At 33.7% G+C, this 17,696-nt stretch overlaps 1 protein-coding gene across 4 annotated transcripts in view; it reads right to left on the bottom strand.

The window, feature by feature from the left end:
- BTBD10 (BTB domain containing 10) overlaps positions 1-17,696 on the bottom strand; it is a 68,193-nt gene that overhangs the window by 32,542 nt on the left and 17,955 nt on the right. For 2 of the 4 annotated variants that reach the window (XM_032488990.1, XM_032488991.1), the window contains exon 2: positions 10,667-10,824. The exons of 1 other annotated variant lie outside the window; for it this stretch is intronic. In XM_032488990.1, coding sequence (XP_032344881.1) covers positions 10,667-10,767 — 101 coding nt within the window. In that variant the 5' untranslated portion in view covers positions 10,768-10,824. Of the gene's footprint in view, positions 1-5,614; positions 6,059-10,666; positions 10,825-17,696 lie in introns of those variants that run through there. One more of the 4 variants, XM_006191830.3, reaches the window with a different exon arrangement.

The following is a 17,696-nucleotide window of genomic DNA, read 5'->3' as shown; positions in this document are numbered from 1 at the left end:
TGGTTTTAATTCATTAATAAGTATCAGGTGCTTGCAATGTATAATGACTACACCCTATAATAACTAGAAGTATTCGTCTCCTCTTCTCTAGCAATGTTTTTAGTTTTATCATGCAATCTACTAAATATTCACTGAACCCCTAATACATTCTGCTTATTATTCTAGCCCTGGAGAATATAACCAAGAGAGTCCCTGCCCTCAAAATTAATACATTCTAATGCAGAAAAACATAGAACATATATTAAATATCATATGGTGGTAAGTGCTATGGGAAAAATAAAGCAAGGTAAAGAGGACAGAAAGTCACCATTTTGAGGTGAGAGGTTCTATTTCACATGGAGTGGTCAAGGTAAGACTCTCTGAGATGTCTGAGCAAATACCTAAGGAAGTGAGAAACAGACCTATGGGAATATATGAGGTAAGAGTAGGTGCAAAGACCCTGTGCCAAAAGTAATCCGTGGCTTTTTTAAGGCATTCAAAACAGCCAGAACAGCTGGAACAGAGACAAGAGGGACAGAGGGAAAAGAGGAGCTCAGAGACAAGACTAGAACCAGATTATGGAGGACCCTGAAAGAATGCGTAAAGCATTTTTGATATTGATCTGAGTGAAATGGGTACCACTGAAATATGAATTACACAACTTAACTTACGTTAGATAAAGTGGACAACGGAAGAAAAGAGGGCAAAGGTAGAATCAAGTGACCATTTTGGAAGCTACTACAAATAATCCAGGTGAGAGCCAAAAGTGAGTTGGACCAGGCTTACAGCAGTGTACATAATAAACACTGGATGTGACTACGTATTTTGAAGAACAAGACTTTGAAATTTGATAAATTAAATGTAGGAGGTGAGAGAGAGGAATCAAAGATGACTATGATTTTGGCCTGGAGCAACTAAAAGAATGGAAGTTCCACTTACTGAATGAGAATGAGAGTGGAAGTAATCAATTGGATGTGCAAAGTGCAAATGTTTTTTAGACATGTTAAGAGTGTGTTTATTAGTCTGCCAAATGGAGATTTCAAATATGGAGTTAGATACATCAGCTAAAGTTCAGGGAAAATCCAGGTTAGAGATAAAAATCCGGGAGTTGGAAATCTCTAAATACTTAGTACTCTCAAGCAACTTCCAACCACAGAAAATTATAAACGATTTCTAAAATATAGCTAACCACTATTAATAATTGCACAGATTTAAATTAATGGTTGGTCAGGCATACTCTGTATCTTCCTCTGAGTCATTCATTCAACAAATACTTACTAAATGACTACTTTGTGCCAGTTACTGTTCTGGGCAACGTTCATGATTTAAGAATAATACAATGCACACACAAGTACTTTTAATGATGCTTCAAAGGGCAATTATTTTTTAAAACCTCTGGAGCATCTTTTTCTACTTATTATTAGAAACAAAAAAGAAAAATAAAACAATGGAAAGAAGATAAGAAGTACAAATACAAGATTTAGTTTTAAAATATTTATCAAATGATTGTGAATATTTTAACAAATCAGTTTCACAAAACAAGTTTCTGAAGACAAATTACAAAGCTCCCACAATTACTCACTTCCAAATGGCCTTTTGAAAACACAATTAACTCATTTCATTAAATTCCCTGTTCCATGCCTCATATAAAATTTTAAGCATTAAAAGAATTAAAATTAAAAATCTAAACTATACTGCAATTAGATTGATAAAATTAAACATTAAAAAAATTATATCACATGTCCTTGGATGTTGGTCATGGATTACGCCTAACTATTAAGAAATAGTCATAGAAATATAGGATCTAAATTTAGGAAAAACCTTTTAGAAAATCTAGTCCAAACATCCATTTAATCCTTGCATTTCACCCACTAAGTTCCCACGAACTGGCTGACAGGGAAGGGTAACATGATTTTTTTTTTTTTAACAGTTTTTTTCTATCTTTGGAAGGCTCTGACTCTCAGGCAGTTTTTCTTTAACATTAAAGCTTAATGAAACCTTTTTAATCTGATCCTACTAGTTCAGGGGCTGGGGCTTTCTTTGTTGTGGAGAGCTATCCTGTGCACTGTAGGACATTTAGTAGCATCCCTGGCCTCCACCCACAAGTAGTACTCCCTTCCTGAGCTGTAATACCAAAAATGTCCTCAGATATTGCCAAACGCTCAATAAGGGGCAAAATCACCCCTCTGGTTGAGAACCAAATAACACCAATTACAATGCTAACATCTGAGCATTTAGTATATGCCAGGTACAATACTGAGCACTTTACACATACTTTCATTTAATCCTCAAAACCATCCCCATTTTACAGCTGAGAAAATGGGAGCTTAAAGGCTAAGCAATTTGCCTAAAATTATGCAGCTAATTAACTGGCAGATCTGAGATGTGACCTAAGGAGTTCAATTTCAGAGCTCATGCTTTTAACCACAAACAAGTCTGACACAAACGAAGTCTAATTTCTTTTCCAAAGGATAATTCTTCACATATTTGAAAAAAAGCTCTTATTGTGAGATTCTTTAACATCTACCAGAGCTGCCCCCAAGACCCCTAAATTTTCAGTCCTCTAAGCTGACAAGGCTTCCAATTTCTTCACATTCTTCCTCTGAGTCATTCTGGAAAAATGAGGGCAAAGGTAGAATCAGGTGACCATTTTGGAAGATACTACAAATAATCCAGGTGAGAGCCAAAAGTGACTTGGACCAGGCTTACAGCAGTGTACATAATGAACACTGGATGTGACTGTGTATTTTGAAGAACATATGCACAGAGTCATATGCACAGAACTAAAGACAATACATTGGTATGCAGAAGTGGCCCTAGTCTTTTCCACTGATTACAATAGTTTCTAAGGGCAGTGGTAGTGGAGAAGATGGATGATGGCAGCCATATTGTACTTTTGTTTTACATTAAGTTTACCACTAACAACTACCCTCAGGTCTTTTCCATATGTGATGCTCTAAATCCATGTTAACTTAATGTATATTAGTATTTTTCAGGACTAATGTATACTCCTTAAATTCAGTCCAACAATCCAGACTCAGAGATCATTTTGGATCATATAGTATCTTATTTACTACCCTTCTTTCTTTACTGTCATCTATAACTTTGATAATTCTCCAGATAAGCAGTAAGACAAAGCGAAGAACAAAGCCATCTTTCAAGATCAATAACCTTTGGATACGGGTCCTTCAAAATCAAAACTGTGTTGATAAATTAACACAGTCAACTAATGGTTAACTCATTTTTTCTTCACCTTATAAAGAAGGATATAAAAAAAGACTTAACCAAAAACTAAGCTTAAGTCTAAATAGATATATATATAGCTACTGATCTACCAAATGCACCAGAGAAAAATCAAAGTTGTCCTGACAATCTATTTTTATAGCAAGCCCATTCTGGGTCTTTTATTTTTTTCTTCAAGTTAGTCATAAACTATCCTTTTCATTTTCTGCTCTAAAATCTTCTACATTTTCAAAATCAAACCTAGACTCCCCCATCTTTTAGCATTTCTTGTATTCTCCTAAAACCTTTAAAGACCACAATAATTTTAAGATTTTACAGGCAGTTCCTTTTTTAACTATAAGATGTTTCAACTGGCCCAGAAGATAATTCATTTAGCTAGATGCATTATTTATCTCTGTATTCATGCTGGTTTTTATGTTCTGACTAGCTACGTTTGCTTTGTTAGTATTATTGACGGTAGTGGTGGTTTGCTCTTCCTCTCTGACAGGAGCTCCTAAATAAGAGTTGAGGAATTTTTTTCTTCCCACATTGCCAAGCATTATTATAACACTTCCCTTGATAATTTTTTTTAAAATGTAATATAAAAAACTTTTGGTAGATCTTGGCATTATTTTCTAAAGTCTCAGCTTTTTTGAGCTCTTGTATCCCCGATTTTTAAAAAGATTTATCTTCTATACTTTATTTTGACAATCTTATATGCTTTATTTTAAAAGCAGTTGCATATCTTTAAAGAGTTCATTGTGTAATCATACTAAGGATCTTTTTCTTTCCCCAAAAATATCAAAATTACACTTTTACTTAACTCCCTAAGACGTTCTTCCTTTTCAGAGAAATTTATGTCGTGGAATCAAGCTGATCTTTGATCAAGAACCAGAAAAACTAGACACATTGTAAACTGACTATACCTCAATAAAAATAATTAATTAGTTAATTTTAAAAAAATGAATCAGAAAAACTCATTGATGAAATAAATAACAAAATATATATATACATAAAACACTATGCAGTTCTTAGGAATTACGCTACATAAGACTGCTTCATGACATAGGTAATGTTCATAATAGAGTTCACTTTTTATTAAAAAGAAAACAGATGGGTTACATAACAGTACATACAGTAATATCCCAAAATCGTTTAAGTGTATACATGTGATTTTATGTTTTTATATATACACAGGAAAAAAGGTTATATGAAAAAATACTTAAGATATTTTTCTTTTGATGGTAGAATAACCTTTATTTTCTTCTATGTGCTTTTCTGTATCTATCAAGTTTATGTAACGAATATGTATCATTTTTACAATAACAGAGGCATTATTTTTTTTAAAAATCAGCCAAACCAGAGAAAAATATTCTATAAAGTAAAAGACAAAAATGTCTACCATGAGATTTCTGCTTTTACAACTTAGAAAAACATTTCTGGATACCAAACCACCAAAAAAAAAAAACCAAAACAAGATACCACCAGTTAGCCTAACTATAACCAAGATGACCATTCGAACTTTTAGAAATTAAATTAGGTTCACAAGAACTTCCTGACATTTCAAGTAAAGAATGTTATGAAATATTTAATAATACTTAAAATAATTTAAAAATGTTGTATATCTCCCCAAATCTCTACAAAATGATCAGTAGGATAAGAATAATAAAGACAAAAGAAAAACATTAGTCAAATTATTGAAAATTGTGCCAAAATTTCCTAATAAAGTAAGCCATGTCACCTGTCAAGACTTAAAATCTCACAGCAAGAACAATTATTTATTTAGCAACTGTGTCTGGTTGAAAATCAATGTGCAATAATCCAAAAACTTATCTGACTTGCTCTCTATTTCAGTGGCAGTATCTAGATCATCTATTCAGAGTCTATGTTCTAAAAGACCAGAAAAAAAGTCATTTTAACCAATTAAAACTTTATCACTCAAATACAGTCAGTTCTGTAAAATACATACAAAGTGGTTCAACTAATCTTCAATTCATCCAAAAGTAAAAATACATTCACCTTCTTCTTTAGGAAATTATTTCATTCATTTCATTTCTCTACCTTTGAGTTTTATTTTCAAATATATCAAAAGTATTACTTCAAAATTAGTCTTTCCTTAAGTAAATTTTGTATAATATTCATAAGAAACAATACCAAACATAATGCATTCTCAAGTTACATGAAGATTCTACTAATGACTTTAAATAAAATTTAAAAACATAGCATCAAACCCATGAGAACAATAAAAACGCACTATTTATTTTAAATAACTTGCTATTAAACTGAAAAGACATAGAATCTTTTACATCCAGAAACAAATGATCATAATGAAACAAAGGCCAAACATCTCTCTCATATTTATATACGTATAGAATCATAACCCAGCAATATCATGTAATAAATGAATACACACCTTACTTTAGTATATGCCAAGGTAGACACACAAAAACAAGAAAAAAAATTTGAAATCAGAGTATAAAGGGACTCTGCTTTTTCAAACAATGCAGCACTGAAAGCCAGGTCAGCATCCTTGGGCATTACTAGGAAACTTTAGCACATCTGATATTTCCATCATCTTCAGAATTCCTCTGAACAATCAGAAAATTTCCCAGTCCCCCTACCTCACCTGTCCACAGAACTCCTTTTGCTTTCCTCCCTCTACTGTGTTAACAATGCTATTGCGGTTATCTAGGCTTTAAATGTTCAGAGATACAACCCCCTCTATATATTAATTCAGTTCATTTTCTCACAGACACTGACTCAGCCGTGGGTTGTGCAGCACTGACGTTTCTAACCAAACAGCATCGTGTGAGCTATGATCATCCCATTTCTCCATTTCTGTGCAGTGATTGGACATTGTAATTGATAGACAGGCTGAAGAAAACTCATGAGATGAGGGCTTAGTGATATGTAGATATGTTGCCAAATGCCATCTGTAAAGCTAATTCTAGCTCTGCCAGCCTGCCAGGTTTTAGAAAACTAGGATGCAGCTAACTTTCTTTTTTCCTTTCAATATTTTATTGTGTACCCATTCTGAGCAGTAAGGCTTCTCTTTAAAACAAAAAAGAAAGTATTATCTGTGCTTTAAGAACCCACTAAAGAACTACTCTTTAAAGCAACCAAACTTTTCCATTTCTAAACTGCTGCTGGGGCTAAGGAGTGACTTTAAAAGGAAATGAGAAAGCTCAATCTTCAATGCAGCCTCAGAAGAGCATGCGTACTTCCATGTGGGCATGAATCTTGCAGCAAAGCCTGATACTGAATGTATGATGCATTTATCTTTAGTAACTTGAGCAGACTGCAGATCTGAGTTTTAAATAGTTGTTTTCGACCCAATTCAAATATGCGAGAGCTTTTAGCATATTGTCACTCCAGGCATTTTAACGTTAGTTATACAGAAAGGTGCTCTTTCCTTCTCTTTAAGTAGCAAAAACTCCTCTAATTTGTAAGTTAAAGAACTGTTTCAATTAAAGCCAAATACACTTCAACTGAAATGATTTTTAACATCTCAGCAAGCTACCAAACTCAATATAGATATCAACTATACAACTACTACTCAGAAAGAAACAGAAGACCGTTTTTTTTCAACTATCGAATTCATTTATAAGCACTTGCAGAGGAATCATAGGCACCCTGAATTTCATCCACAGCCAGATTAGCTTTCATCTTGTCTTTTACATCAGTGTTATACCTATCAAATCGACATTCAAAGAAAGTCCAGAAAAGAAAGTACCTTAAAGTTGTATTAGACAGAAGAAAAACCATAAGGCAATGCCCACCAAAACCTCAAGCCTCAATGGTAAGCCCACATATATAGTAATTATTACTGTTACTTTAATAATTCAAGAATTTTTACCCTTGCCAGTACGTAGAGGGGAAAAAAATCAAAGGAAAAAGATTTTAAAAAGCAGGCTATACCAATATGTGAATAGAACAAACAAAATACAAATTTAAACAACTTTTTAAAATAACCACAAAAATTGAATAAAGTATGCTTATTTCTTTACTGCTAAGGTCTGAATGTTTGTGTTCCCCCTAAATTCATATGTTGATATGTATTCCCCAAAGTAATAGTATTTGGAGATGAGGAGGTGATTAGCTCATGAGGGCCTGCCCTCATGAATGGGACTAATGCCTTTGTAAAAGGAGAGATCCTGAGCCCCTTCTATCATGTGAGGACACAACAAAAAGAGAGTTGTTTGAACCAGGAAGCAAGCCCTTACCAGATACTAAATGGGCCAGAACCCTGATCTTAGACTCCCCAGCCTCCAGAACCCTGTAAAATAAATTTCTGTTGTTTATAAGCCACCCAGTCTATGTTATTCTGTTATAGCAGCATGAACTGACTGAGGCATTTACTTTTTGTAAATTTAAATCTGCAATTCTGTATGAGGTGGCAATGTACACACTTGTATTTCTCAGTCTCTGTGTCCAGAGATGATCATATGACATGTAGTTCTAGCCAACGATTTATTAGCAGATGCATGCTGGAAATGTCTGAGAAATTTAATTTCCTGATATGAATGAAAACTTTTCCACTGTCCCCTTCTCTCTTCCTCCTCCTCCTTGTGTGGAAAGTGGACATGATAGCTAAAACTACCGTAAGCCATTTTGTGATAATCAGGAAAAGCCAAGAATATCAAAGATTTATTACCCTAATACCTTAAGCCATTAAATCTATACCAGGCATTTTTATGCATAAGAAAAATAAAACCCTAACTTATGCCAGTGTTTAGCTTGGCTTTCTTTTACTCAAATATCTTTAATAAAATATACAAGAATCAAGAAAAAAGAAAGGGTGAGAGTAGGTAGAAGCATAGATAAAATAAAATAGGCCATGAGTTGATAACTTGAAGCTGGGGTATGGGTACATAGGAGTTCATTATATCTGTTCTCTCTACTACATATGTATTTAAAATGTACCACAATAAGTTATTCAAAATTTTAAAAACAAAAAGAATGAGAAACTTGTTTATAAATCCTAGCTCTGCCATTTACAAATTGGTTGGCCTTGGGCAAGTTTATTCACCTCATTTTTTTCATCTGTTAAATAGGGACAGTAATACTATTTACAGAGCTCCACCTTCAGACCTAGTCAAGGTAATCTCCAGAAAGTCCCTGGCAGGAATGCCTGCCATCTACCTAATCATCCAAGGATTAGTTCAAGTCTCATTTTCACCTGCTCAAGCTGATGCTGATTTCTTCTTTGAACTCTTATTATACTACAACTCATTACCACAGTTTAGGGTCCTTTTGTCCTCTAATTGTTCCATACATGGATATTAAAGCATTCCATGATGGTACCCTGACAAACTTCTGAATCTCTCCTAAACTGAGCACACATTCTCAACAATACTTGCTGATTGTTTAGTTTTTAATACCTCTCAATTAATTTACTATCAATTCAAAAACTACCATTTAAAAAAAGTCAAATTGTATATATTCTTAAAGTATCCTATATTATACACTCATAAATACACAGGAGTAAGAGGTCTCTAAAAGTAAGCTGTTTTATTTACAATTGCCAAGACATGGCAACAACCTAAGTGTCAGATGAATGGATAAAGAAATACACACACAAGTGGAATACTATTCAGCCATAAAAAAGAACAAAATTCTGCCATTTGTAGCAACATGGATGAACTTGGAAGCCATTATGCTAAGTGAAATAAGTCAGAAAGATAAATACTGTATTATATTGCTTATATATGGAATCTAAAAAATTCAACAAACTAGTGAGTATAACATAAAAGAAGCAGACTCACACATATAGAGAACAAACTAATGGTTACCAGCGTGGGGTTTGAGGGAGGGGAAATAAAGGGATGAGGAGTGGGAGGTACAAACTATTAAGATAGGCTCAAAGATGTATTATTCAACACAGGGAATATAGTCAATAGTTTGTAATAACTATAAATGTAACCATTAAAATTGAATAAAAATAAACTTTTTAAAAAACTAAAAAATTGAAAGCAAAAATTTAAATAAATCAATAAATACATCATAAAGTAAGTAAGTAAGCTGTTTTCTCTTGGGCAGATCTTCAATGAATGAGACTAAAATAAGCACAAAGTATTTCATGGTCTTTCCACTTTAAAAAAGTCAATGTACTGATACTTATTTACTATTTCTCTTTCACATTTTTCACTTAAACAACCCACACTGCTGCAGTCTATCTAAAAGTCCACCAAAAAGTTACTGATGTTATACATATCAAGAGCTATGATATCTGTTACTGAAATAAAACAACAGCAATGAAAAAGTACTGCTAGTTTTTATAAATTTTTCCTGTTACATGCACACAACTTTATAAAACCTTATTTTCACCTTGTCACTACTTCATATACAATGCAGTCTCATATATCAGTAGAAAAATATTAAGAACTAGCAAGGATAATATACAATTCATCTAAAAAATTGTATATAACATAGCAGATATAAATATAGCCCCACATGTAATGAAATAAAACCAACATCTCTTTAATCTCAAAGACAAAATAATTATCCATGTAAACAGGACAGAGAAAAAGAACTAGAGCGCCAATTGAAAGACATGGACACACACAGCAAAGAACAAATAAACCATAAAACACTCATACCACTGGTGTGTACTTACAAATTAATAAAGTCAACTTAATGTCTTCATTTTAGACCTTACCAATTAAAAGTCCACAATAAAGGGAGCCATCTTGTCAGGAGACTTAAGTAGTACCAGTCACTCATATTTTCTAGCTTAGAGTTTAAAAGTAAATATTCATAAAGCACAACTCTCTGAAAAAATGCTTACATACCTGTATTATGTGAGGTTTATGACCTGCCAATTAATACCTTAAACTATCAGATCATAAAGTGTTCTAAGCGAGATGTTCCTTATTTAGTCACACAGCACAAAATTAAAGCTTTAAAAATACATAAATGAGCTGAAACTTTCGAAATGAATTTCATTTAATGAATCAAACTTTAAATGAACAAGTTAAGTCACTACAGAAAGACTGATTTTACCATTAGCTCAGATGATAATACAATATAAATTCACATAGTTAAAAATGTATAAAGGCAAAGACTGACGTAAGTATATAAATTATCACACACAATGTATTTATAGCACAAAGTAGATTTCCATTAGAGGGTTTTAAATACAAAGTATTAACCTGTCTTGCTAGAATTCCCAATTAAATTAACCATAGCATTTATTCATGGGGTCAACTAAGGATTTTAACATGACTTAGAAACAAACAAAAATTCAAATACAAATATAATTAAAAGGAAAAAATTACAAATACAAATACGATTAGAAGGAAAAACGTTCCTCTAAAAGCTACTTAAGGAGAAATGTAAACATCCATATTTTGTATACCAGCCCCCATCCTCTGACAGGACTTGCCACAACCAAATGCAGTTTGGTTCGTCATAAAAACCAATTTTATCAGAGCTTTGATATATGAAATACATATTTGCTACCTACCTTGAATGTTTATAAAGTTTACGAGGTCTACTATGCAATTTCCGATCCCAATTCTCTGGATCACTGGAGTTACTGTCATAAGGATGAGGCCGTCCTGCCATCCCACTTCAAGCTTCCTCACACTACTGCTCTGAAAGCACACATGTAGCACCCATAACCTACATAAAAGAGTAGTGTTGACCTTTAAATCTATTCCATGCAGAATAAATAGTCACAAAATTTTACATACTTTCTAATATTATTGTGACATTTTTTAAGAGTTAAACAGGATTACAAAACACCAGACATACAAAATGCCACAAATCAGATTAAAATAAACACTAGATTTTTTTAGATATTTTTCACTTGGTTCTCCTATTAAAGTTGTTACTCCTATACAGTATTTTAATAATGTGCTATTTGTATTTAGTAAACATACTTAACTACCATCTGGGTACCTCATGTTTCCAAACATTAATATAGAATCAAAAGAGACAGAAAGAATTCCACAGAATGATTCTTTCAGACATTTCATTTAGAATACAATTCTTAATTACTATAAGTTTAATATGCTTAATAAAGCATCTAGTAAGACCAGCTAACAATGTTATTTCTTTAACCAAGTAAAAGATCCTGAATATAAATTTAATATTTGTTCAAAACTACAAGTATGTAAACATTCTGATGTTTTCTTACAGTGCAGTTATCACAATAACATTTTATCAATATGATTCATATACTTTATGCCTTTTCATATGTAAGGCTTATGACTTATTTTTATAACGGTCATCTGAAATTATAAGAAAACTCAATAAACAGCTTTACAGAATACCTGAACTAAGCACTTAAAAGTATTTTCACAATACAATTTAATCATTACAATCAATTTATAAGGTGGGTATTGTAATTACCATACACAGAATACAAAACAGAAGTTTAGTAACTTTGCCAAAGGTCACAATGCTAGTAAACATCAGGATTATAAAGAACAATGAGAACTTATATATTCTTTATATAGAATAAAGTCCTGATCTTGAAAAATGCTCAGAATGGAGTATTTTGTTTGAAAACAGTATGTCAGATTTGAATTCTAGAGATTGCAAACACCGGAAAAAAAAAAAAAAGGTTAAACAATTTGAACAAAGTTATATAAACTGAACTAGAACTCAGGTTTCCTGACACCCACTCCTGTATGCTTTCTGTATACTTTTCCAAGCTGGATTTGATAGAGGAAAGTGAGGGGGGAATTGTGCATGGAAATCTAAGGGATGAGAGGTAACAGGATGGATGCTCACATTCTCCACCGAAGACAAAAGTCAAAGGGAATCCAGAATTAGGAAAATATTGTACCTCACTGAATTGCACAGGTATTCCAGTACAACTTCACCAAAAAATGTCAAGGGTATAAACTCTTTAAAATTATGAGTCTATCTCAGAGCTCATTAGAATAAACACTCATTTTAGAGATTATTTTGCTATTTTATAATTTTCCCCTCATAGTTACTTTGTAACTTCTTTCCAAAACAATTGAAAATCTCATAGTGAGAATTTTAATATAATACATATGTAAATAAGGAGGTAGTTAGATCAATGAGTGAAATAAAAGTAATAAAAGGAGAAGAACTGTACAATGGCTAATTCAAATTTCTTAGCAAATGCCACAGTTTATTTGCTGAATGCTTCTGGAAAAGGAAACCCTTCCTTAAGGATTGCTGAATGATTAAAAATCAGTCAGATATCAGATGAACATAAAAACTTGTCGTAAAACTATCTTGAAAACAAAAATCTCATTTGAGTTTTTAATTATAAAAATAAAAATATACTTACTGAAGAGGATACTTTAAAATTTCAATTTGATATTATAGCTAGTTTTTTGTGCTGAAAAGATGAAGCAGAAGGGTGAAACAGAACAAATCAGAGAGACAGGATAAAGTCAGATAGGAAAAAATGGTCACAGACCAAGAGACACACAAAAGGTAAAAAAGAATAGTACAGAAAACTGATAAGAAGGGAAAAGAAAGATGCAGAGAGGATTATTTAGCAGGTTCTGTAGAACGAGATGTAGAGCATTTTCTCCTTACTGGATAGGTCTATTAAGTAAGCTATTTCAGCCATTAACATTTCTTTAAAAGGGCACTTATCTGGTAACTCTTAACTATAAGGCACACTCTGGAAGCCTAGAGATGTCCAATGAGGAAAGAATGATCCTAAGCCATGGCGAACAGTGATTTAAAAAAAATGTGGACTGAAAAAATCCACAAGGAATGAATAAGGTAAACTCTGATTCATATTTTCCACAATTTTACAGTTGGTGGCAATATCTAGAAGCAGGGAAACAGCATTATGTACTCCTAATCAACCTTACTGAAATTAACAACATGTATTTTACAGTCAGCCACAAGAAAATACAGAACTTTCTGATGAAGGCTATCAGAAAAGTCAAATGTTCTGGTGAAGGCTATCTAAAAAGAATTGGAAAGCCATATTTACGTCTTGTTTGTCAGTAAAACTTAGATAGCATTTGAAGGATTTCACCCCACTCCTCACTCCTCACTCACTTGTAAGGTTACAAACACACTAAAAACAAGTGAAATTCAAGTTGAGATATTTGGAAAAAAATATGCCTGTGGTTGTCTACACATGTTAGTTTATTTTTTAATGTTATCAACAATCTATAGATATAACTACCAATAGATAAAAGGCAAATGACATATTATACACTATTTTGAAATGTCTAATGATCTTTTATATTTTAACCAATCTAGAGTGCCACACTCAGTGACATTAGATTTACATTACATGTCTTATTTCATTCGTTCATTCATATGCTTATTGAACACCTAATACAATATGCTAAGAAATTTACAGATGCCAAAGCAAGTCAGATATCGTTCCTGTGCTCGAAAAACTCACCCTAGTAAGGGAAAAAAAAAAAGATTCTGCTAACAGCTCTATACCACTCACTCCTGTATCTCTTATCTGGATAGTACTGCACCATAACCCCACCCTTCATCCCCATTAAATCTTGGGTGTCCTTGAGGATTCCATCTTTATCTGCCAGGTCAGGCAGATAGCAGTCAAAGAAACAAGGATCAAACCCTTAGAACATCAGGTTTTAAATACTACATGCACTGTTTTCATTATCTCTATCTGAATTCTTCAATAGGCACCCCATATTCAACACAGCCAGACTCTATCTTGGCCTCTCACATCAACTAGTGTCAACTCTATTCACTGAATCAAAAATCTTGAAGTTATCCTTGACTTTTCACTTCCTAACATCAAGTCTACTTCAGATGTTTCCTTTGACTCCTCTCCCCGATCAATCATAATGCTGCTGCCTTCATTTAAATCCTTAACATCTATCAATAAGCTTCTTGGTTGACCTCTTTACCACCATTCAATTCCATATTTGCTTTGCTGCAATCAGAATTAGCTTTCTAAGAACTTTTAATGGCTCTTCATTTCCTGATCTAAATTCTGTACCATAAAAAGTTCTTCAAAATCTGACACTTGGAAACCCAATGTCTACCTCATATTAGGTAAACTAAAAATCTTGTTTGGATCTTGTAATCATCAAAAAATAATTACTGGACTACTGGAAACAGAGCTCTTAGAAAATATGTAACAGTTTCATTACTATTTTTAGGCATGACATAAATAATGTAAATTCTAAATAATCTAGAAATAATCTGTACAGAGGCTGGAATAACTAGACCTATTGGCTAGAGGCATGCATTCAGGAAACTGCCAAAAATCAATCAGGAAAAAGTGATTCAATTACTTCTCCTCTTGGATATTCCTACCTTAAAAAAGCGGGGCAGGGGTGGGGGTAGAATCTTCAACACTACAGTATCATAAGTAAATATTCCCTGGGACACTATTTCCAGGTAGTATTAATTAAAGGCACAGATCCATAGAAGAGTTTAAAAAAAAATACTACAATAGTATATGGAGACAATTTTGTCCTTACTATGTATCAGTATGCTAGGGTATTTCTCCTGTCTAAAGCTCAAAACGATCCAATACTGTTATCCTGTTTCACAGATGAGGAAATCTTAGGGCTAAGATGAGAATCCCAGTCTAACTGAAAGCCCATGCTCTTTCCAATGTAACAAGCAAGGTACACAGAAATTCATATATTTGCTCCTTATTGCCAACAGATGTCTCTTTTAAACCTCTGCCAACTTGTGGCTTTGTCCATCCTATTGAGATGACTCTCTCAATAGTGTCATTAGAGAAGAGCTTTTCCATTAAAATGAAATTGTTTTTATCTTTCAAACATTGCAAACTTTGTAATTCAAGTGTGACGGTTCCTGGAGAGAAAGGTAAGAGTGGGAAAGCAGTGAAAAGAACAGAATCACATAATGATATCAAGGTCAGGAACCTACCATTGCCTTCAGCGGCTTAGGAAACCAAACAGCCAGAGAAGTGGATGGTAGAAACTGGCCAAGAGGTAGTCAAGAAGGCACCTTAGCTAGCAAAGTGTTCTAAGGTAACCTTTCCTATGTGGAAAAGACCAAAAAAGAGACAGCCCCACAGACCAAATGAATCACTTGAGACTGGCAGACAAAAGAGTGAACACCTGAATGTTAACACATTCAGCAAGGTCTAGATGGAGGAAAAATTTCTGAAGGTCCAGAAACTTAAGGGATCATTTGATGAGCCTCCTTCCTTCTAAGCATAAAAGAGAGACTGTACCACCTTAAAAGGCACAAAATACACTATACATATATGGTATAAATATAACCACAATGAAAGCTTTGAAAAAATTCTACTAAGTTTTTAATAGTTTACTCATGATTGCTAGCTAACCCATTCTAAGTGTAAGATAAATCCTTAAATTGATAAGGAACTGAACAATAATTTTTAGCTACATCAAGAACTGGAGAAGCTGGAGGGACTGAATATTACCACAGACAATTGTGAAAGAAAAAGAACAGGTGGAAGCAATCTCTAAAAGAGATAAGAAGGAATCTCCTGCAAAAATAGTTGAGTGAATTGATCATGGGAGTCTCCTGCAGATAATACTTATTTAAATCTGGACAAAATTTTAAAAAATTGTTTTCAAGCACTGTTTTGGAAAATGCCCCTGAAACATACAGTTAGTGAAAGAAGAGCTTACTGTTGAAAAACCACAACTGGAAGGAAACAAAACCGCGAGATCATTTTAAAGTTTTTATGTTGAGAGCCCTTCCCATCTCCTACAAATATGGTGAAGGAAACCAGGCAGCCATACAGCTCAAAGAAGTAGAGAAAATAGTTCAGGGCTAGAAGTGCAGCTGGAAATTTAAGGCAGACACACTGGGAATGAAAGAACCATAAAGAGGTGAGACCCAATATCTGAGCATAAATTCTGCTCAGTTAAATTACAGATGCACAAGGGAGACCCCAGGTAGCCTCTACAGTAGAGTACAGATGAACTGAAAGCTGCATGGCATAAGATGTAAGTTTGAAACTTTGAGTGTATTCCCCAACAGTATACAGCCTAAGCAGCAGAAAGCTGAAGCCCTTACTAGCTTGGGGTGTCAGGGGACAGAGACCACCACTGGCCAACAAAATAGATATTAGGAGGGAATTTCCAGAAGTAGAGAAACCACCAGGCAAGTGAGCCCCAAAATCTGAGTGTAATCTCTGCCCAAATTTTTGGCTGACCACCAAATTACACAGGTGCTGAAGAACCCTCCATACCCTACTCCCCAGGAGATCAAGTTAAAAACAAGTAGCTAGAAAAAAAGTACTCAGTACAGATATTAGCTGCTTCAAAATGTGTAGGAAACAGAAGTCTGTAGTTTGAGTCCAGGTAAGTTAATGGTCCACCAGAACAAAAAAAACTGACAATCCTCAGAGAAAACCAAAAATTTCAGTCAAAAATTGTGAAATTCAAAGAAACAAGATGGTAAAAAGGAAGTCAACAGAAAATGACTTCAAGTGGGTCCAGATGTAGAATTTGGCAAAGACTTTAAAGCACATACTATAAATATATTTAAACAATTAAAGGAAAGTATATTCAAAGAATAAAATTTAAAAACGGTCTTGATGAGTGGCAGAAAGGGAATCTCAATAAAAAAGTGGAAACAAAACACAAAAATTCAGCTCCAATTAAAAAGAAAAACAAAATAAAAAATTCACTAGATGGACACAACAGCAGTTGGACAAAAAGAAGAAAAAAATTCAAGGAACTTGAAACCAAATCAACAGAAATTACCTAACCCAAAGGACAGAGAGAAAGAAAGACTGAAGAAAAACGAAGAGCTCTGCAGACACAGGTGGAAGAACATCTAATGATACAACGTAAGTAATCGGAGTGACTACTGATACACTCAACAAAATGGAATTCCAAAAGCACTGCAAGTGAAAGAAGCAAGTCTTACAGGTTCCACACCATTTGAATTCATTTCTCTAATATTGTTAGAAGGACAAAAATAGAGAGATATAGAATAGAGCAGCCAGAGGTTAGAGCCAGGGGGAACTACACAGGAATAGCACAAAGTAATGGTGGGGGCGGAGGGGTGATGGAACTATTCTGTATCTGTATTGTGGTGGTGACAGTTACACAACTGTATGCCTTTGTCAAAACTCCTAAGAACTGTATACCAGAAAGAGAATAATATTGCATGTAAATTTAAAAAGAATAGCAGCAGAGATGTTTAATACTTACAAGGATCAAACATATTAGTATGACATAATTAAACCACTTTTTGATCAAAATCCCCAAATCATACTGCCCCCATTGTCATCTCAGGCATACTTAATCAACAGCCATCCTCTCACTACCATAAACGACACACATTAAGTTTTCAATGATGAAAACTAATGAGAACTTTTCTACTTCTGCCACAATAGTGACCAATAAAAAAGGTTTTGGAATCAGATAAAACTAGTTATATGACTTTGTACAAGATTCTTAACCTCTAAGATTTTAATTTCCTTTAATGTGAAATGAACAAAATAATACAATTCTCATTACCTTTATTTAATCTTACTAACAACTGCCAATCAAACTACTATAAAGAATAAATGAGACAGGGCATCTCATATAATAACACAG

Source organism: Camelus ferus, chromosome 10 (genome assembly GCF_009834535.1).
Source record: "Camelus ferus isolate YT-003-E chromosome 10, BCGSAC_Cfer_1.0, whole genome shotgun sequence".
NCBI classification, from domain to species: Eukaryota; Metazoa; Chordata; class Mammalia; order Artiodactyla; family Camelidae; genus Camelus; species Camelus ferus.
Note: the sequence above shows the minus strand (reverse complement) of the source record. Positions and strands in the feature narration are given on the sequence as shown.